Below are 22667 nucleotides of genomic sequence, written 5' to 3'. Positions count from 1 at the left end.
TATGGACTGGGGGAGAGAAATGAAAGAGGAAGCCGCCTGGTAGAATTTTGCACAGAGCACAACTTAATCATAGCTAATACTTGGTTCAAGAATCATAAAAGAAGGTTGTATACATGGAAGAACCCTGGAGATACTAAAAGGTATCAGATAGATTATATAATGGTAAGACAGAGATTTAGGAACCAGGTTTTAAATTGTAACACATTTCCAGGGGCAGATGTGGACTCTGACCACAATCTATTGGTTATGAACTGTAGATTAAAACTGAAGAAACTGCAAAAAGGTGGGAATTTAAGGAGATGGGACCTGGATAAACTGACTAAACCAGAGGTTGTACAGAGTTTCAGGGAGAGCATAAGGGAACAATTGACAGGAATGGGGGAAAGAAATACAGTAGAAGAAGAATGGGTAGCTTTGAGGGCAGCAGTGCATCAAGTAGGTAAAAAGACGAGGGCTAGTAGAAATCCTTGGGTAACAGAAGAAATATTGAATTTAATTGATGAAAGGAGAAAATAAAAAAAACGCAGTAAATGAAGCAGGCAAAAAAAGTCTCAAAAATGAGATCAACAGGAAGTGCAAAATGTCTCAGCAGGGATGGCTAGAGGGCAAATGTAAGGATGTAGAGGCTTATCTCACTAGGGGTAAGATAGATACTGCCTACAGGAAAATGAAAGAGACCTTTGGAGATAAGAGAACCACTTGTATAAACATAAAGAGCTCAGATGGAAACCCAGTTCTAAGCAAAGAAGGGAAAGCAGAAAGGTGGAAGGAGTATATAGAGGGTCTATACAAGGGCGATGTACTTGAGGACAATATTATGGAAATGGAAGAGGATGTAGATGAAGATGAAATGGGAGATACGATACTGCGTGAAGAGTTTGACACAGTACTGAAAGACTGAGTCGAAACAAGGCCCCGGGAGTAGACAACATTCCATTAGAACTACTGACAGCCTTGGGGGAGCCAGTCCTGACAAAAATCTACCATCTGGTGAGCAAGATGTATGAGACAGGCGAAATACCCTCAGACTTCAAGAAGAGTATAATAATTCCAATCCCAAAGAAAGCAGTTGTTGACAGATGTGAAAATTACCGAACTATCAGTTTAATAAGTCACAGCTGCAAAATACTAATGCGAATTCTTTACAGACAAATGGAAACACTGGTAGAAGTCGACCTCGGCGAAGATCAGTTTGGATTCCGTAGAAATGTTGGAACACATGAGGCAATACTGACCCTACGACTTATCTTAGAAAATAGATTAAGGAAAGACAAACATACATTTCTAGCACTTGTAGACCTAGAGAAAACTTTTGACAATGTTGACTGGAATATTCTCTTTGAAATTCTAAAGGTTGCAGGGGTAAAATACAGGGAGCGAAAGGCTATTTACAATTTGTACAGAAACCAGATAGCAGTTATAAGAGTCGAGGGGCATGAAAGGGAAGCAGCGGTTGGGAAGGGAGTGAGACAGGGCTGTAGCCTGTCCCCGATGTTATTCAATCTGCATATTGAGCATGCAGTAAAGGAAACAAAAGAAAAATTCGGAGTAGGTATTAAAGTCCATGGAGAAGAAATAAAAACGTTGAGGTTCGCCGATGACATTTTAATTCTGTCAGAGACAGCAAAGGACTTGGAAGAGCTGTTGAATGGAATGGACAGTGCCTTGAAAGGAAGGTATAAGATGAACATCAACAAAAGCAAAACGAGGATAATGGAATGTAGTCGAATTAAAGTCGGGTGATGCTGAGGGAATTAGATTAGGAAATGAGACACTTAAAGTAGTGAAGGAGTTTTGCTATTCAGGGAGCAAAATAACTGATGATGGTCGAAGTAGAGAGGATATAAAATGTAGACTGGCAATGGCAAGGACAGCGTTTCTGAAGAAGAGGAATTTGTTAACATCGAGGATAGATTTAAGTGTCTGGAAGTTGTTTCTGAAAGTATTTCTATGGAGTGTAGCCATGTATGGAAGTGAGAAGTGGACGATAAATAGTTTAGACAAGGAGAGAATAGAAGCTTTCGAAATGTGGTGCTACAGAAGAATGGTGAAGATTAGACGGGTAGATCACATAACTAATGAGGAGGTATTGAATAGAATTGGGGAGAAGAGGAGTTTGTGGCACAACTTGATAAGAAGAAGGGACCGGTTGGTAGGACATGTTCTGAGGCATCAAGGGATCACAAATTTAGCATGGAGGGCAGTGTGGAGGGTAAAAATCGTAGAGGGAGGCCAAGAGATGAATACACTAAGCAGATTCAGAAGGATGTAGGCTGCAGTAGGTACTGACTGGGAGATGAAGAAGCTTGCACAGGATAGAGTAGCATGGAGAGCTGCATCAAACCAGTCTCAGGACTGAAGACGACAACAACATTTATAGACATTAAGTTATGGGCTGTCCACGGCTAAGGCTTACAGCTATTCTGTCACCAGTCACAATTTTTTTTTCTTCCTCTCCATTGCATTTTGGAACTACAGCTTGATTTTCAAGGATATCCAGAGTTACATATCTCAGGCAGAATTTAAGAGAAAATATACAAAAGTAGAGATAGTCTAGCAACACATTGACTGTGTTTGACCGTATGATTTTTGTCTTGCGAACTGGTGAAAAACTTCCACATTTGACTTACATTTTGAAACTGTAAAATGTTTGTTACACTACTACGCAACTTAAATGGTGCAAATTTAATAAATGTTACACTGATGTGATGGAGTATTAGATTTCTTATTACAATAGAACTTAATCAAATAGAAATCGCATGGGTATAAAATAATTTTCCACATTGGAAAAATTTCTGAATTGCACAAAACTCACTAGGCTGCATAAAATTTTTCAGGTATCATGCACAAAGTATTAGTTTGTAATTAAGCACATATTTACGTACCTTCATTCCTGCACAGCAAGTGTTCACTTACTGTATATGACAGAACACTAGACTATTACACTAACTGATGAATAATACGGTATTTCTGTATTTTTAATATAACTTTAAATTCATTTATTGTTGTAAGAACACACATTTTATTCCCATGTTTATTTGTTTTACATTTCACTTCTTTCGCTACGTGCCAAGAAGGGAAACCAGTTTGAGTTTCCTGTTCAAATTTATTTTTCCAAGCAATATTTTGTACTATACAATAGCTCCAACAGCCTGGGAGAATTTGTGTGTCTTAACTTGTATATCGTCATTTATGCACGCAGCGGCTTATCCAGGCGTATTCACTTTTTTATGGACATTATTTTGCTCCTTTTTTCCTTCCTTTGCTTCTTCCTGATCATCATCTGTGTTGCAGATTTCTATTAGACCTGTTGCTGCAGTAAAAGTGAAGTGAGTTAACAGTAATTCATTACTTCGACTGCACTTTTGTCATCTGCACTACATGAAGTGTTTCGTATTTTAATTCAGCAACTGCTGCTGCATTTCCTTGAGCTTTGATGGTCACAGAAGCATCTTGTTCTTGACTTCCAAACCCCACTTTGTTGGAGTAGTCAGTAACAGTTTTCGCGCTTTCTTTCACCTACTGGCAAGCCAATCCAATTTACTACATTGAACACAGAAACTGACCATGCAACAACAAATGCACTTTTGATTTCTTCAAGAGACCGCATCAGTAATCAGTTACAATGGGACTTAAATGCGTAAATAACTCCCTGGTCAGGGGTTGAAGGAAGCTGGTTGAACCTGAAAACTTAACTTCTGGGCAACAAGTTGCATTGTCTATGAAAAGGAGAACTTGGCGACTTCCTTTGCTCATTTTGGCATTGAAAGAGCACAGCATCTATATTTTTGAAACAACGCTGTTTTACTGTCTTTCCAATCACCAGTGACTTCTCCATTTCAACTGACATGTACCCACACAACAGTACAGGGAGTCTTTCCTCGGATATTTTTCTGCCAGTGCACTTTTCGCAGCCAATTGATAGAGATTTTGAAGGCAGTGTGCGATAAAAGAATCCTTTTATCAGCACTAAACAAATCTCTCAGGTGATAATTTGCAATTAGGTTGTAGAGTATTGTAATCCATTCTGTTGCTACACTTTCCTGCACATACTTTGCTTCCTCACACATTTCATTTCACATGATGATGTGGCTAACTCTGAAACTGTCCAGCCATCCTGTGGATGCCTTAAACTTAGCTCTTTAGCTACTTTCAGAGCATCACTCCGTAACGTGGGTGCAGTCAATGGTAACGCACTTACAAACCGATACCAACTATCTCACAAAGTTCTTCATTCCCTGTCTTCTGTGCCTTTCTTTTCATTTCTCATTCCCTTTCATCGATTCAGCCCGTATCTTATCCTTGTTTTTTAAAGCATTTATGTTTTACCAAATTTGAAACACAACGTTATTTCGTGCACACAGAGTTTGCCTTTCTCACTCACCTCGATTACCTCAATATTTTCACTGAGGGTTAGCGACACTGGCTGACATTGTGTTGTCACTGTTGCTACTAGTCAAATGCTTGACATTGTCAGGAAAAACCACTGTTTCATGGAAGAACACGTCTTTCACTGCAGAAGTTGTAGCAGTCTCTTCGTAGATGTGCAACAATGCTCCAGTGAGCACCTGCCCCCATCAATAATATTGGAAAGAAATGCTGACACACAGAGGGCTCACGAATGAACAGTTTTCTTCAGTGTACCGACACCACGTGTAACTTGTTTGTAGTTGCGCAGACCGGCACGGTTTGATGTCCATACCTGCAATGCCACGCTGTGCCAAATCTCTTTCCATGGTTTTGCGTTGCTTAACAGCATTTTCATAGCTGTACAGTTTGTGTTAAAAGCAGCGTCCTGGTAGAGTTGTGAATAACTAATGTACACTGTAATACAGTAGTACTGTATAAACTCCTTTCCATATTCTACAATGAATTAATAGTTAAGTCTTAAAGTTTCCAATCCGCTTCCACATTAGACAGGTTCTGAATTACACAAAAAATTAGCATATAAAAGTGCACTGAATGCACCAGGACTGAAATACTTGTATGGTTTGGTCAGATTTCCGAATTTTTCACTTTCAGCTTACATCAAGTTTTACTGTATTTCCATGTACATAATTGACAAAATAAGAAATTAAAACAAAAGTCTCAGGGAGTTACAGTTAATAATTTTAGTCTTACATGCCCACATACTCAACATTAAATGTGACATGTTTATTTACATACATAGTAACTTAACAATCATTGCAGTTTACTGCTTCCATTGCTAAGTAGATAATTTATTGATTTTGTGAGTGTAACTTCACTGCACATTGTGTCGGATGCCTGGACAAACACAAAGACAGCTATCATTACACGGCAGTGGCTACTGCAGCCCTAACCCACAACATATCCATATAATCTTTGCCATTCTTCTGTAACACTAAATTTAAAAGAAACTTATTCTCTTCTCATCTGCACTGATCAACACTTACATTTTGCGTTCACATTTAACAGATCTAGGTGAAATCAAGTTAATGGTTGGACGTTTTTACTGGCAACTCAATTCTGCTGTGACTGTTTAAGAGCCATTGGAAGAAAGTCTACAGACAGCAGCACAGAAATACCCAGATCGTGCACTACTAGTTGGAGGCAACTTTAAACTACCTAGTATAAACTGGGACATTTGCAGATTCTTGCAAGAGGGTGCACATTTTCCGAATACTTTCTCGAGCAGCTAGTTCGGCAGCCCACACGCAGTGGAAATACGTTCGAACTCGTAGCTAGAAAAAGGCCAAATCTTATTGATGGCGTCAGTATAGAGATGGGAATTAGTGATTGTAATGTCATCATAGCAATATGGTTACTAAAGTTAATAAATCAGTCAAGCAGGCTAGGAGAGTGTTTCTGCTAGAAAGGGCAGAAGAGCAGTTGTTAGCATCTCACTTAGACAAGGAATTGACATCATTTGGTTCCAGTACGATGGGCGGAGTTTACACAGATTGTAAATGGTGCTCTGGAGAATTATGTGCCTAGTATGTGGATTAAGGACGGAAAAGACCCACCGTGGTTTAATGACGAAATTTGGAAAATACTGAGGGTGTACCTAGTACATGGATTAACAAACGAAAAGATCCACAGTGGTTTAAGAATGAAATTTGAAAAATACTGAGGAAGTAAATGCTGTTGCACTCTCAGTTCAAAGGAGATAGCGGAAATGATCACCCACAAACCGTACAGCAACTACCACTGTCACACCTTAGCAAAAGATCTGATTGAGAACTAGAGAAAATCCGGTCCCACATAAAACTGCTACGCAGTTCTAAGGCCTCCACCAACTTACTCGACGACCAGTCTGGCGCGGCAATAGAAGACGGCAAAAGAAAAGCCGAGGTTTTAAATTTTGTGTTTAAGAAATCATTGTCGCTGCAGAATCAGATGTACATACTGTCGTTTAACCGCCGGACAGACTCCCCTACGGATGACATAGTAAAAGGCATCCCTTGTGTAGACTAACAGCCAAAAGAGTTGAAAACAAATAAGTCACCAGATCCAGATGGTATCCTAATTAAATTTTACAAAGAGGCATCGGACTCTTACTCAGCTTGCATTTATAGTGAATCTCTTGCCCGGCACGAAGCCATAAATGTCTGGAAAAATGACTTCTGTATATAAGAAAAGTAACACAGTGGAACCACAAAATTAAAGACCAATACCCTTAACAAAAACGGTTAATACCACAGCTCAGACAACGGTTCCCAAATGGCCAGGTAATAGTCTTGACATAGAAAATGTATAGGAACTAATGAAGAGGGAGGTGGCAAAAGATGTCATCACAACAAGAAGACAGCTCTTAAAGAACATCACCCTTGTGTGGTATCATAATCTACAAATGCAGTACACAGTACAGTCCTGCATCGACAGTGTGCTGCATTGTATTAAGGCTCTCATAGCTGCAAAAGGTGGCTCAACAGATATTAAAACTAATGTTTTCACTTTCACAATATTTTAATTTTTGTTGTGATGATTGAAATAAATTATTTTCAACAAATACTACATTTTATTTATTTGTTATATCATCTTAATTATGAAGTAGACTACACATAATCATTTTATCACAATTCATGTATTAAAAAAACAAATTCGTTAGACATAAATCAAAATTTGCTCAAAAACAATAGTGTTTTTAATAAATTGGCCAGGAAGTGTAAAACGTTTTCCTTTGTGACTCTCCAAACAAGCTGATGATTGGCAGAGTTCATGGGCTGTTCCTCTGATACTGACTGAAGGTTCCAAAATGTTGGAGAATCTCTCCATCAAACACCAGAGCCTTCACCAACCTACAACAGCCTTTTCGGGTGCAAACATGCCCAATAATCTCGTCACTCCGCAGCCCCGAAGCTGTTCACTGCCGGCAGCCTTTCGCTCGAGAAATGTCCGGCACTGCATCTTCTCACACCCACCACCTGCAGCACTGTGTCCCGCTGTTACGTAAGGCAAATGTTGACTGTGTGTTCACCGTCACTCCACTGCAACACGGCATGTGGAAAATGCAGAGGAGAACAACAACCACAGCATAACACTGCAGCACCAGCAGCTCGGTCAGAAAAAAAACCACACTGCTAGATGCACCTAAACACGTTCGCTAACCGAACCAACTTCCGCACACTCTTCACAGATTGTCTGTAGTTTTATGGATGTAGCTCAACAAAGGTGCATTTGCAGCCCATAGAAATCTGAAAAATTTATTCAATTTTACGTCCCCTACCCACTCACAAACTTATTACAAGGTGCGTTCAATAAGTAATGCGACACTTTTTTTCTCGGCCAATTTTGGTTGAAAAAATTCCGGAATTTGCTGTGAGACATCACGGAGCATTTCCACTTCAGCCCCTACAGTTTCACGAAGTTCTGATAATTCTTAGTGCTATACGTAGCCTTCAAAATGGCACCTGTAACGGAGGTGCGTTCCAAAGCCGCCGTCACGTTCTTTACACAGAAACTGAGAGCATCACAGATATTCACAGGTGCTTTCAGAATGTCTACAGAGACCCTTCAGTGAACAGAAGCACAGTGAGTCGTCGGGTGAGGCACCTGCCACCATCGCAACACAAGTCACGCAAACCTGTGCGATGACTCGCTCGCTAGCTGGCTTCACACAGCTGTGGCAATCGCAATGCTGGAACGTGCAGAGACTCACACTCGAGTGATTGACAGATCACAAACACCTCATTCCTCAAATGGAGTCCTCGTTAGTAGTGCTCACGCAGTCATCCACAAGTTGGGATACTCAAAGGTACACTCCTGGAAATTGAAATAAGAACACCGTGAATTCATTGTCCCAGGAAGGGGAAACTTTATTGACACATTCCTGGGGTCAGATACATCACACGATCACACTGACAGAACCACAGGTACATAGACACAGGCAACAGAGCATGCACAATGTCGGCACTAGTACAGTGTATATCCACCTTTCGCAGCAATGCAGGCTGCTATTCTCCCATGGAGACGATCGTAGAGATGCTGGATGTAGTCCTGTGGAACGGCTTGCCATGCCATTTCCACCTGGCGCCTCAGTTGGACCAGTGTTCGTGCTGGACGTGCAGACCGCGTGAGACGACGCTTCATCCAGTCCCAAACATGCTCAATGGGGGACAGATCCGGAGATCTTGCTGGCCAGGGTAGTTGACTTACACCTTCTAGAGCACGTTGGGTGGCACGGGATACATGCGGACGTGCATTGTCCTGTTGGAACAGCAAGTTCCCTTGCCGGTCTAGGAATGGTAGAACGATGGGTTCGATGACGGTTTGGATGTACCGTGCACTATTCAGTGTCCCCTCGACGATCACCAGTGGTGTACGGCCAGTGTAGGAGATCGCTCCCCACACCATGATGCCGGGTGTTGGCCCTGTGTGTCTCGGTCGTATGCAGTCCTGATTGTGGCGCTCACCTGCACGGCGCCAAACACGCATACGACCATCATTGGCACCAAGGCAGAAGTGACTCTCATCGCTGAAGACGACACGTCTCCATTCGTCCCTCCATTCACGCCTGTCGCGACACCACTGGAGGCGGGCTGCACGATGTTGGGGCGTGAGCGGAAGACGGCCTAACGGTGTGCGGGACCGTAGCCCAGCTTCATGGAGACGGTTGCGAATGGTCCTCGCCGATACCCCAGGAGCAACAGTGTCCCTAATTTGCTGGGAAGTGGCGGTGCGGTCCCCTACGGCACTGCGTAGGATCCTACGGTCTTGGCGTGCATCCGTGCGTCGCTGTGGTCCGGTCCCAGGTCGACGGGCACGTGCACCTTCCGCCGACCACTGGCGACAACATCGATGTACTGTGGAGACCTCACGCCCCACGTGTTGAGCAATTCGGCGGTACGTCCACCCCGCCTCCCGCATGCCCACTATACGCCCTCGCTCAAAGTCCGTCAACTGCACATACGGTTCACGTCCACGCTGTCGCGGCATGCTACCAGTGTTAAAGACTGCGATGGAGCTCCGTATGCCACGGCAAACTGGCTGACACTGACGGCGGCGGTGCACAAATGCTGCGCAGCTAGCGCCATTCGACGGCCAACACCGCGGTTCCTGATGTGTCCGCTGTGCCGTGCGTGTGATCATTGCTTGTACAGCCCTCTCGCAGTGTCCGGAGCAAGTATGGTGGGTCTGACACACCGGTGTCAATGTGTTCTTTTTTCCATTTCCAGGAGTGTATGTGCCTGCTGGGTTCCTCATCGCCTAAAGGAACACCGTAAAGAACAACGAAGGACTGTCTGTGCACAACTGCTCGTACATTACGAGGCCGAAAATAATTTTTTGTCGATCGTCGTCGTAGGCAACGAAACGTGGGTTCGGCACTTCGAGCCAGAAACAAAATGGCGATCCACAGAGTGGTATCACACTACCTCTCCTCCGAAGAAAAAGTGCAAAGTTACACCCTCACCCCGTAGTCACAGCAACAGCTTTCTGGGATTCTGAAGGTGTGTTTCAGCACATTTGTCGCCCCAAAAATGTTAGCGAACTACTACTTCTCCGTGACGACACGAGGCCTCGTACAAGTCTGCGCACTGAGAGGAGCTCACGAGACTTCACTGGACTGTCCTTTCTCAGCCACCCTACAGTCCAGATCTCGCAACTTTGGACTTCTGTCTGTTTGGCCCAATGGTGGATGCACTCCATGGGAAGCAGTATGTGAATTGCAGGGAGGTTACCAACGCAGAGATTGTGTCGAAAAATACGGTTCTGTAGTCAAAAGAGTGGAGAATAATATGGTGCTTCAGAATCCTGAATAAAACCGGCCTGCTTTCAGGACAAAAAAAAAAAAGGGTTGCATTACTTATTGAACTCCCCTTGTAGACTGTTTCTTTTTTGTTGCCCTTCTGAACAAACATCGAGACAATATTAGGGAGTGAGAATGTGAAATACATGATGATGAGACAGAATACATGATATTGTGAGAAGGATTTGACAGAGCACTGAAATATCTAACTCAAAACAGGGTGCCTGGAGTAGGCGACTCCCACAGAATTACTGAGACCCTCGGAAGGGCCAGCCGTGGCAAACTATTCCATCCGGTATGCGAGAAACATGACACAGGTGAATAACCTTCAGATTTCGAGACAAATATTACAACTCCTATTTTGAAGCAATAAATTTGTTAACATTAAATATAAATTTATGTGTTAGGAAGTCTTTTCTGAAAGTATTTATCTAAGAGTGTAGACTTATTTGGAAGGGAAATAAGAACTATAAATGCCATAGGCAAGATAAGAATAGAAATTCTCCAAATCGTGTACTACATAAGAAAGCTGAGGATTAGATGGATATATCAGTTAACTAAATGGGTGTTGAGATGAACAGGGGAGGAACAAAATTCACTGCACATCTTGACCAAAATAAGAGACAGGTTAATAGGGCATAATGATGCATCGAGGAATAGTTATTTGGGTAACAGAGGGAAGTGTTCGAGCAGAAGGAGATCGAGGCTCGACAAATTAGTGAATGTAGACTACAGTGGTTATGCAGATATGCGAAGATTTACAGTAAAGCTTTTGTGGACCGGTCCGTGGACTGGAGACCGCGTCGACAATGGCGACCTCCAAAATATTGGAACTGATTAATTTTAACTGGATTCGAAATCTGCTAAGGGAACAGAAAATTTAAAAAAATAATTTCCTACGAATACTGCCTGTGACTGTCTTCCCAGTGTTCTTCGAGCAAGTCATTATGAAGCATCTGACTGAGTCATTGTTTATGTTAGTGTTATAAATAACTCTAATTTTGTAATCTGCATACACCCGTTCAGTGTGCTTCACAATACTAGGCCATTAGTTGCAAGTAAATTAGCTACAAGTAAACTGTTAATGAAAAGCAACCTACATATGTGTCAGAATATTTAGATATGTGAGTAAAGAAAGAGAACATTCTCTGGAGAATATCCTCAGAGCAAAAGAAAGAGAAAGATTATGATTCCAATTTTGTATCAGTAAAAAATTTGGTGCAAATTATCTGATGAGGAAGTTCTTTCTCGCTACTTCCCTCCTCCTCGAGAAGGTTCTCAGTGTTTCATCTGCTGCATCCGGCAGAGAACACAGGTGTTTCAGTCAACTCATCCAAACAGGCAAACTATTCAATGTACACAGATAGAACTGGCTTCAATGTGTCCTTGAAGAGTTGCACTACATTTCAGTTTTAATTTTATGTGCAGCAGCAAATTATTAAGATCATACACGGACAATTTACGAAATGTATTTTCTGATGATATCTAATTTTTGACATTTGGGAAACCCTTTTGTTACTGAAGTTAGATGAATATGTTATGCGAACAAAATCTTGCAAATATATCACACTTTCACCTACTCCAATCTGGAAATCTGTCAAAAGCTTCTAACACAACATAATTTTGGTTAAATATGATAGATAATGGTTCCCTCACACTTCAAGTACGTAAGCGACAACCCGTCTGGCTTCGTCACAAGAAACAGACTGCTATGTATGTAATATACCAGTTATTAATTTTTTTCACATGCGTACTTATTTCTAAAAAAAACAATATGTAAGATTTATGCTGTGAGAAACATGATGAATACCTGAAAATGTCAGTGACACAGGTGTCTGGTGCATACATAAGTCTTCTCCTATGACAGTCTGAAAACCAAGGTCTGCTAAATAACAGAAAAATGTTTCCACTTTCACTTCATTTGAAAGGTCACCCCCTCTTCTTTCATCTGCCCTCAAATCACCAACCTGTTATACTGTACATTGGAGAAACACTGCAGCACATGGACCAATGCAGGATGTTAGACTACAGGTGTGCGAATTGGACATTGTTCAAGGAAACGCTTGACAGTCGCATCCCACCCACCCACGAGATTAACGAGGCAGCTCAAATTGATGAGGCTGTCAAAACCCTCACTAGCGCCATCCGAGATGCAATAGCCGACACCATACCAATCCGCACACAACAGCACAGTGCTGCCCTTCCCCAGGAAATCCTGGGCCTTATCTCAATGAGGAACCACCTCAGGAGACATTGGCAGTGTACCAGGCACCAGCACTTGAAACAGCACATGAACAGGCTCCAGGGAATAATACGGGACAAAATCCAAACATTTAAAACACAACAGAGAAATCAGAAACTCTGAAGGGCTGGACAACACACGACCTGGCGTGTGGCAGTTGGCCCGTCATTTCACCAGGGAGAAACTGTACACACCCACGCTCCAAGCGCCCGACGCACCGACATATTCTGCAGAAGAAAAAGCGGAACTGATGGCCCTCATACTTGCAGCGTCATTCACACCGAGCCCGGATCCCTCAGACACAGCGTTCACACTTGCGACCGATCAGGCAGTTACACGCATCTCGGCCCAACCATCACACAATGACCTCTGACAGGCTAGCACCGCTGAAGTCAAATGGGCCATCGTGCATACCACAGCTAGGAAGGCCCCTGGTCACGATGGCATTCAAAACGGTGTCCTCCAGAAGTTCACAGATAAAGCAGTAGAATACCTTACACACATCACGAATGCCATACTTAAACACCCACACTTTGCCGCCTTTTGGAAGATGGCCACGGTCCTGATGTTCAAAAAGCCGGGGTAAGACCACTCCCTCCCACAAAATTATCGACCCATCAGTCTGCTGAGCGTGCTCAGCAAGATCATCGAGAAGGTAATATTAAAATGACTCGCTAGGCACTGCATTATAAATGACACCCTGAGGCCGGAGCAATTCGGCTTCAGAAATCACCACTCGGCAACATAACAACTCCTCCACGTCGTTGAATACATAAAACATAGATACAACACAAACAAAGCAACTAGGGCAGTGTTGCTGTACATAAAAAAGGCTTTCAACTGTCTGTGGCACAACAGCGTCACACACAAACTCAGCGATGCGTGGTTCCCCGACGGGCTCGTACGTCTCATACACTCGTAGCTCACGGACAGGAGTTTCAACACCGACGTGCAGGGCAATCAACACAACATGGTATTCAGACTGGAGAACCCCAAGGAAACATCCTAGGGCGCATACTGTTTAACCTCTACATTAATGACCTTCCAGCAACACACAGCACTACGGTGGCAATCTACGCGGATGACACTGCCATCCTCGCACGAGATTGGAAACTGTCTAACATTAACTCACGACTGCAGACTGCACTCAGAGCTGCAGAGCCTCGGTTGGTGAAATAGCGTGTTAGAGTAAACGTCAAGTGTGAAGCCATTCTGTTCGCTAGAAGACCGAAACTACTGCGCAAACATCAAAACTGCAATCCAATAACACTACATGCGCACCCAGTACATTTCCTTGAGGTCACATACCTCAGTGTCTAGCTGGACCGGGGAGGACCACATTCAAAATATTACCAATAAAGCAAAAACAAAGCTCAAACAACTCCATCCTGTGCTTAACAGGCGTAGCACATTGAACAGGAGAGTGTCCAGGTCCATGTACACCATTCTTATTAGACCTCTGATGATGTACGCTGCTCCTGTCTGGGGATACGCTGCGCCCACATGCCTGCACCGTCTGCAGCTCATACAGAACAAAGTATTCAGAATCATAAGCGATGCTCCACGTTATACACGCACCGTGGATCTTCACCGGGAATATCGGCTAGATACCCTCTTGCAGGTATTCCAAAAACTCTCCACACAACTGCACAGAAACACGAGACACTTGCATAACCCATTTATTCTTTCTCCGGGGACCTACGACCGCAACCATAGATGGAAACATAATAGACCAAATACTCTATTAGGAAGTAAACATCTATGGTCCATAGCACACTAACACAACGGTACTGGCAAGCTCCTGCAACACAGCTACTGCTGGCAACCCCAGATGCTCGACTCGCCAAAAAACAGGATATTGCACGGAAGCCGAACTGTACACTACGTGCAAATCAGCCATACACACCCCCTACACTGTGAGCTGATCTATGGCCGATCGCCCACTAATGTATGACAACCTCTGACTGTTACAGGGACGAAGCCGCTGCAGCAGGGCCAGGAGAATTCACAGGAGCCCAGCTGCAGTGCCGGAACTAACCCATCTACAACGAGCACCCACAGAGACAAAGGTAAAGATGCACGATACCTCGCACTAACATAACCTCACCTTGCATGCACTGTTGCAGCTAGCATGCTGCTACTGCCCTTACTACCCGTCCTACTGTCGCAGAGGTTTTCTTTCCCTTGGCGCTCGCCTTGGCACTTTTTTCCTGCTGCCCTTACAAACCGCTACCCTTCAATCGCTTTCGTCCACTTTCTGTCTTCTTACGGACCCTGTCAATGAGTAATCCTACCCAGACACATGGACAACATCACAGCCCGCATCCTGTTACTCCTGATTCGAATACTAACATGTTATACAGAGGTGACTGTAGAACTTTTGGTTTGGTCATCGCGTTGGTGTGGGCATGGAGGGGACCCATCCTAGATTTAAAAAATCTTCTTTCGTGATGTTTGGGAAGGAAGTTCGCCAGAAAAATAATGCTTTTATTGTTAAATGTCTAAAAACTCCTAAATTTTCACTCTTCAGCATTTCTTCTGGCTAAGTATGCCTTTTATTGCCGTAAGAGCAAAGTAAGCTCTGCCATTTTTACTCATGTGAACTATATTCTCAGACTTGTTTTATTCCTGAAAACCTAAGAATGTTCTCCAAAACTCCGTGAATAAAGAACGTTCTCTATTTAAATCATATGAGCCACTTACTTTACAGAAAAAAAAAAGAAATAGAAAATCAACTGACAAATGGGCTTGTTGCTCTTAAATCTCAATATGTCATCATCAGTCTTCATTCCGTGGGTACTTTAAGATTTCACTACTTGCTGAGATTTGTTCAATACCTTCCTAATTACCAGTTTTTCTGAATGGTACTGCACGTAAAAGGCCAAACTCTTGGGCCAAAATCTGCTTGTACATACAGGATTTACAAGGCAGAAGTATTAATTAAGTTTTAAGTTTCACCTTCAACTATTCAGCTATCCAACAATGAATGAATAATGATGATATGCAAATAAAATTGGATGACACAACTGCCTTACTTGACCTAATATTAGGCAGGCACAGATGTCTTGGGAAGATCACATTCATTTTTTTATATCAATCTTTAAGAAAATCATCTTGTGCTATGAATACAGAGACAAAATTTCTAAATTATGATCCAAGACCAATGGTGTGTCTTGCACTAGAGTATTCATATCCTATACATGCAACACAAGTTTGGCAATTTGCAGCAGCCAAATGTTCAGAGTATTCATTCTTTAGTAAAAAAAAGTTTTGATTTTGTGCAGAATGAGAATTAACGAATCACATAAAGGGGTGTTTAAGAGTAAGTATTAATTACTTACACTGCCATCAAATTACATTCTTAAAAGTGTACAACTGACTTTGAAATAGAACCAGTAAAATAGTTTAGACTAAAATATGTGTATGTATAACATAGGAAAGATTGTGTTTATCATCTGGTATGGCATCACACGAGACGTCCAGACAACAATCCCTATGACACGAGGAGAAAACAGCTCAACAAACTTCCACAGCACCTATATGGAAGTTGCTCTGCAACAGTAGCTTATTAAAAAGTGTAACAATACCAAAAAACGGAAAGTTGCTACTCACCATATAGCAGAGACGCTGAGTCGCAGATAGGCACAACGAAAAGACTGTCACAAATACGCTTTCGCCAAGTAAGGCCTTCATCAAAAATAGAACCACCCCCCCCCCCCACACACACAACTGCAGTCTCCAGCAACTCAAGCTACACTGCGAGCAGCGGCACCAGTGCTCGATGGAAGTGGCGACTGGGTGGGGGTAAGAAGGAGGCTGGAGGGGGGGGGGGGCAGGGATAGTAGGGTGGCGGACAGTGAAGTGCTGCTGGTGAGTGCCCCGGGATGAGTGGAGAGAGGGTAGGGCAGCTATGCACAGTCGGGGGGGCTAGACGGAGGGCAGCACAGAGGGGGGGGAGAGTTAGTGGAAAAGGAGGATAGTAAAAAGACTGGGTGTGATGGTGGAATGAGGGCTGCATTCTGCTGGAATGGGAACAGAGAAGGGGCTGGATGGGTGAGGACAATGATTAACGTAAGTTGAGGCCAAGAGGGTTACGGGAATGTAGGACATATTGCAGGGAGAGGTCTCACCTGCGCAATCCAGGAAAGTTTGTGTTAGTGGGCACAATCCATATGGCACAGGCAGTGAAGCAGTCACTGAAATGAAGTATGTCGTGTTGGGCAGCGTGCTCAGCGATAGGGTGGTCCACTCGTTTCTCGGCCACAGTTTGTCGGTGGCCATTCGTGCGGACAAGACGACTTGTCGGTTGTCGTGCCTGCAAAGAATGCAGCACAGTGGTTGCAGCTTAGCTTGTAGACCATGTGACTGGTTTCACAGGTAGCCCTGTCTTTGACGGGATAGGTGATGTTTGTGACCGGACTGGATTAGGTGGTGGTGGGCGGATGTACGGGACAGGTCTCGCGTAGAAGTCTATTACGAGGGTACGAGCCATGAGGTAAAGGTTGGGAGGCGGGGTTGTCTAGGGACGGACGAGTATATTGGGTAGGTTCGTTGGACAGCAGAATAGCAATGTAGGAGAGGTGGGAAGGATAGAAGGCAAGACATTTCTCATTTCAGGGCACGACGAGAGGTAATCGAAACTCTGGCAGAGAATGTAATTTAGGTGATGCTGTCCTGGGTGGTACTGAGTTACAAGGGGAATGCTCCTCTGTGGCTGCACGGTGAGATTTTTGGAGGTGGTGGGAAACTGGAAAGACTCTCATCACTTCCCAAAGTCTCGCCATCCAGCCAAAGAGGAGAATGGGTATTCCATTGTCCACTGAACCTACCCAATACACTCGTCCATCCCTACACAACCCCTCCTCCCAACCCTTACCTCATGGCTCGTACCCCTGTAACAGACCTAGAGGCAAGCCTCTCCTGTACATCCTCCTGCCACCACCTACTCAAGTCAGGCCACTAACATCACCTATCCCACCAAAAGCAGGGCTACCTGTGAAACCAGTCGTGTGATTTACAAGCTAACCAGCAATTGCTTTGCTGTATTCTATGTGGTGATGACAACCACACGAATGTCCACACGAATGGCCACCGACAAACAGTGGCAGAGAAACAAGTGGACCACCCTGTCACTGAGCACGCTGCCAAACACGACATCCTTCATTTCAGTGACTGCTTCACAGCCTGTGCCATATGGATCCTTCCCACCAACATCAGTTTTCTGGATTGCACAGGTGAGAACTCTCCCTGCAATATATACTACATTCCTGTAACCCTCCTGGCCTCAATTTCCGCGATACTCATTGTCCTCACCCATCCAGCCCCTTCTCTGTTCCCATTCCAGCACTACTCAAGCCCTCATTCCTTTTTACTTTTCTCCTTTTCTGCTAACCCCCCCCCCCCCCTACCCCTCCCCTGCGCACCGCCTAAACTGCAGCACTTCACTGTCCACCACCCCCTCCCTGTCCGAGCCACCTCCTTACCCCCACCCTGTCGCCACTCCCATCATGCACTGGTGCTGCTACTCACTGTGTGGCTTGAGTTACCAGTGACTGCAGTCATGGGTGTTGTGTGAGTTGCATTTTGTGTGTGTGTGTGTGTGTGTGTGTGTGTGTGTGTGTGTGTGTGGTCTATTTCTGATAGAGGCTTTACTGGCCAAAAGCTTATTTGTGACAGTCTTTCTGTTGTGCCTATCTCCGCTATATGATGAGTAGCTACATTCCTTTTCATAATATTGTTACGTTCCATTCTGGATTTTGCATTGCTTGATTATTAAAAAGTGCTTTTGTATTAATAAGCTATGACTCTCAGCAGATTGGACCATCGTTCTTTGCAGCATACTATTCATACGCAATTGAGATTTTAAAAAATTGTTTACAACAAGTTAGGATACAACTTGTAACATATATTTCAAATCAAAACAAACCTTGCATTTTATGGAGAATAAATAAAAAAGTTATTATCATATGCTACAAAATGCAATTATTCACAGTGACATAAGAATAGTACAAAAGGAAAGACACACTCACCTCTTTATTAATGCAAAGTGGATCCTGCGTACCATTGCGGTCACCAGGTACCTCCCACTCCTGCAGACACTGAAAAGGAGTACTGATTTACTCTTGTGTGAGCTTCAATGTACATATAGAGCTTGACCACCACATGCCATGACTACTATAAAACTTTTTCTTCCTTGTACAATGTGCAAGGAAATAAAGAGAGGTGATGTGTGTGTGTGTGTGTGTGTGAGAGAGAGAGAGAGAGAGAGAGAGAGAGAGAGAGTCAGTGTGTGTGTGTGTGTGTGTGTGTTTGGATGGAGGGGGGGGGGGGCGGTGGTTGGTTTAAAAGAGAGGGGAAGAGACCAAACTGTTAGGTCACCGGCCCCTTATCTCGAACAAAACAATGCCACAAGGGCGAGAATAAAACAAGTGAGACTGACTACACTAAACAGAGAGAGAAAGGAAAAACCACAAGAATGACAGAAGGACAACAAACACTTAGAACAAAAGGGGAGAAGAGAACCACAGAAACACAAGAAACAGGTAGAAGAGATTAAAACGACAAAACAGATTACCATAGCTGGCTGACCATGAGAATAAAAAGGAGACGCCAGCCATTCTGCAACACATTAAAACCCCCACCCTAAAAGCACAGGAGAACTACGAACGTGTGCAACATAACTGGTGAGCAGTTGTGCATCTGACCTGCAATGGAGGGACTCCGGTCTCCGCCGGGACACTGGTCACCGGACTCATCCTACAAGCTCCTGTTGCTAGGCAAACGGCACTGGGTCGAGTAAACGCAATGCTGAGGGTGCCCCTGAACCGTAAACCAGACTCTCGTAGTCAAGGCAGGATTGATAAGGGCTTAGTACAACTGCAGCATCACAGAGCAATCTGCACCCCAGTTGGTGTTTCTCAGGCAGCAGAGGGCATTGAGGTGCTGCCAGCACTTCCACTTAAGCTGACGAAGGTGAGGAAGCCAAGTCAATAGGGCATCAAAAACCAGTCCTAGAAAGTGATATGCCCCACTACGGTGAGGGAATCGTCAGTAATGTAAAGTTCTGGTTCCATATGTACGGTACATTGCTGACAGAAGTGCACGACACACGACTTTGCGACTGAAAACTGGAAGCCGTGGGTTAGAGCCCATGACTGCGCCTTGTGGATGGCTCCCTGTCGGTGCCCCTCAGCAACACCAGTACTGGTAGAGCAGTACAGAGTGAGACAGACAACCCTACAGCTGCTGCTAGATGATTAATGGCCACTAAAAATAGAGAAACACCTAATACATAGCCCTACAGGACCCCAGTCTATGGGTGGCACCAACTTGGACACGGAAAGTACGGAGCGACAGGAAATTCTGGATAAAAATCGGAGCGGGCCTGGGACACCCCACTCGTATAATGTGGCAAGGATATGATGTCGCCAGGTGATGTCGTGCGCTTTTCGTATGTCAAAAGAGACAGCAACAAGTTGTTGGCGTCTGGAAATGGTTGTTCGGATGGCAGACTCGAGGGTCACAAGATTATCAGTGGTAGAGTGACCCAAGCGGAAACCGCCCTGGCACGGAGCCAGTAGGCTACGTGACAAGGACACAACCCAACCGCCAACACACTGTATGTTCCAGCAGCTTACAAACAACATTGGTGAGGCTGATGGGGCGATAGCTATCCACATCAAGCAGGTTTTTGTGGGGTTAGAGCACTGGTATTTGTAGTGATTTGAAAATTTATACATAAATCCTGGCACTACTAGACTTTCTGCCGCCTCCAACACACAATATTTTAAAGATAAGTGTGAGAGACAGCCTATTTACTGCGCAACACGTGTCTGTGTGTGCAGGATGGACATTGGTCATGGGAGGACAGGAGCTGCGTCAGACGAGCGGCGCCGCCAAGTGTTTGCCGCTCGCGCCATAGAACCTGTGTGGAAAGTACAAGGAGTAATTACGTGTTATTCCTTGGTGGTCGAATAATTGTAATTGTTATAGACAATTGAAACATGTTTTGTCTAGAGACTCTTACTTAATCTTGGTGTTAGACTTGCTAGAACCAAGACCTGTCTTTGAATTCCTGGTGGTTATTAAACCCACCACATTGTAATTATATTTAATAGTATCTAATGGTTAACAACACAGTTGACTTGCAAGAGTTTGTATGCTTATGTGAAACTTGTGGAAATAAAAATATACCTGGATTGAACTGAAAGTATGAGAGTACCGAGTTATTTCGAAAGAGAGAGAGAGAGAGAGAGAGAGAGAGAGAGAGAGAGAGAGAGAGAGAGAGAGAGAGAGGGGGGGGGGGGGGCGGGGGGAGAGGGAGAGGGAGAATCTTTTTTGGTTCCTCTAACCAGCATTATTTCTTCGGAGAAGAAGTTGTGGAGATCGACGCAGTGTATCCAGAGAAGAGGATCGGCTCAACGTGTCAAGTAAGTCAACTGTAGTAAGAGAAGTGTGAAGTTCGCAATCCAGTTTTGCACCACTTCTCGTCACCCAAACTGTTAGATATTATGGTGCTCTCCCGCCAGTGTGATGGAAAGACGCCATCGCACCAGATCTGGTTCAAGATCATGAGGAGATGTCGCTTGTAGTCAGACAAGAGATGTTTAATCATCTGACAGTGGATCCAGGAGCTGTGTCGGGGCAACGTGCAAGGGGACTGAGGAACTCCCACTCTGTAAACGGGGCGTTATAGAGCTCACTGTGGCATGTAGTGAACGAGAGGACTTTCTCTTCCATCCACCGTTTGAGAGTGCAAATGGCTGCGGGGGTAATTCTTCGAAGCAGACGCGTGAGCATAGTGCTCAGTAAAATGCTCGGCAATCACGTCTGCGTTGGTATATAACACGCCTTTATTTTAACACCAGGAACAATTGTTTGGGTCCGGTACCCAAAAACTCTTCGACCTGACTTGGGAAGGTGTACGGCACCCAATGGTCGAGACATGTCTCTCCCAACACTCCTGTTTCCGTCGACTGATAAGCTGGTGCACGGAGCTGTTTAAAGGCTATGAGGTGCTCCAGGGAAGGGTGCTGCTTATGCTGCCGTAGAGCTCACTGACACTCCTTAAATTGCCTCAGCAACTTCCGGTGATGACTGAGGGACTGTCTGTCGCATGGGGTACCCTAAAGAATGAGGGATCACATTTTCCGCTGCAGAAACGATTGTTGTAGTTACCTGCTCAACCACCACATCGATGCTATCACGTGAGGGAGATTCAACGGTGACATCAGAGGTGAAGGCTTCCCAGTCTGCCTCGTTTAAAGCCCATCTGGGCAGGCATCCGTGGGTCTGATGCCGGGGCAGTGACAGGAAGACCACAGAAGGCCAGGATTGCAAACCGAGAGATCAATGGCCCAATATGTGCCATGTGCCATACTGAAATGTGTGGGGGCACCTGTATTTAAGGGGCACAGGTCGAGTTGTGACAGTAAATTTTCAACATATCTGCCTCGGCCAGTAAGCACGGCGCCACCCCACAAGGGGCTATGAGCGTTAAAATCTCCCTAAAGAAAGAAAGGTTTAGGGAGTTGATCAATCAATGCAGCCAATGCGCTTAGGGGCACTGCACCACCTGGAGAGAGATAAACGTTGCGGACAGTTATTTCCTGCGTCATCCTAATCCTGACAGCCAATTTCAAGAGGGATTTGAAGGCCACAGGTTCACTGCACACTGAGTTCAGGACACAGACACAAACTCTACCTAACGCTCTATTACAGACACTACGATTTTTGTAATAGCCCCTATTGCCATGGAGGGCAGAGGTCTGCATTTCTAGGAACAGGGTTTCCTGAAGGGCAATGCAGAAAGCAGGTGTAAAGCTTAAGAGTTGCCGTAGCTCAGCCAGGTGGCGGAAAAAACCGCCGCAATTCCACTGGAGGATGACATTACTGTGAGGCTTTTTCTTAGCAGACTCTTTTGTTTGCTTGCTCACTTCTCTTTAGGGGCTTGCTGGGAAGATTTCTCCAAAGCAGCTTCAGACACAGAGGAAGACCATGAAGCTCTTCGTCCAACAGCTTTTGGCTCCTTAAGCCACTGGCGAGTGTCCGCCGTGGCATTAGTGGAGACCTTGGGAGAGATGGCCCCAAGGGATCCCTTCTGCACGGGAGAAGCCAGAGGAGGCTGTTGCTTCTCCAGCAGGGGGGAGGGGACCGATGTCCCCAGCATTTGGAGGGGGGGGGGGGTCCTTGCTCCTGAAGTAGGTGTTTTGGGAGCAA

General features: G+C 44.5%; 1 protein-coding gene across 1 annotated transcript in view; it reads right to left on the bottom strand.

The window, feature by feature from the left end:
* The window catches only part of LOC126210328 (zinc finger and SCAN domain-containing protein 30-like), a 206898-nt gene that overhangs the window by 169794 nt on the left and 14437 nt on the right, over positions 1-22667 (bottom strand). Inside the window, exon 3 of the mRNA XM_049939530.1 lies at positions 18479-18547. Within this exon, the coding sequence (XP_049795487.1) occupies positions 18479-18547 (69 nt within the window). The remainder of the gene's footprint in view (positions 1-18478; positions 18548-22667) is intronic.

Source organism: Schistocerca nitens, chromosome 10 (assembly GCF_023898315.1).
Source record: "Schistocerca nitens isolate TAMUIC-IGC-003100 chromosome 10, iqSchNite1.1, whole genome shotgun sequence".
In the NCBI taxonomy this organism is placed as follows: Eukaryota; Metazoa; Arthropoda; class Insecta; order Orthoptera; family Acrididae; genus Schistocerca; species Schistocerca nitens.
The sequence above is the reverse complement of the archived record's forward strand: the minus strand, read 5'-3'. Positions and strand labels throughout refer to the sequence as shown.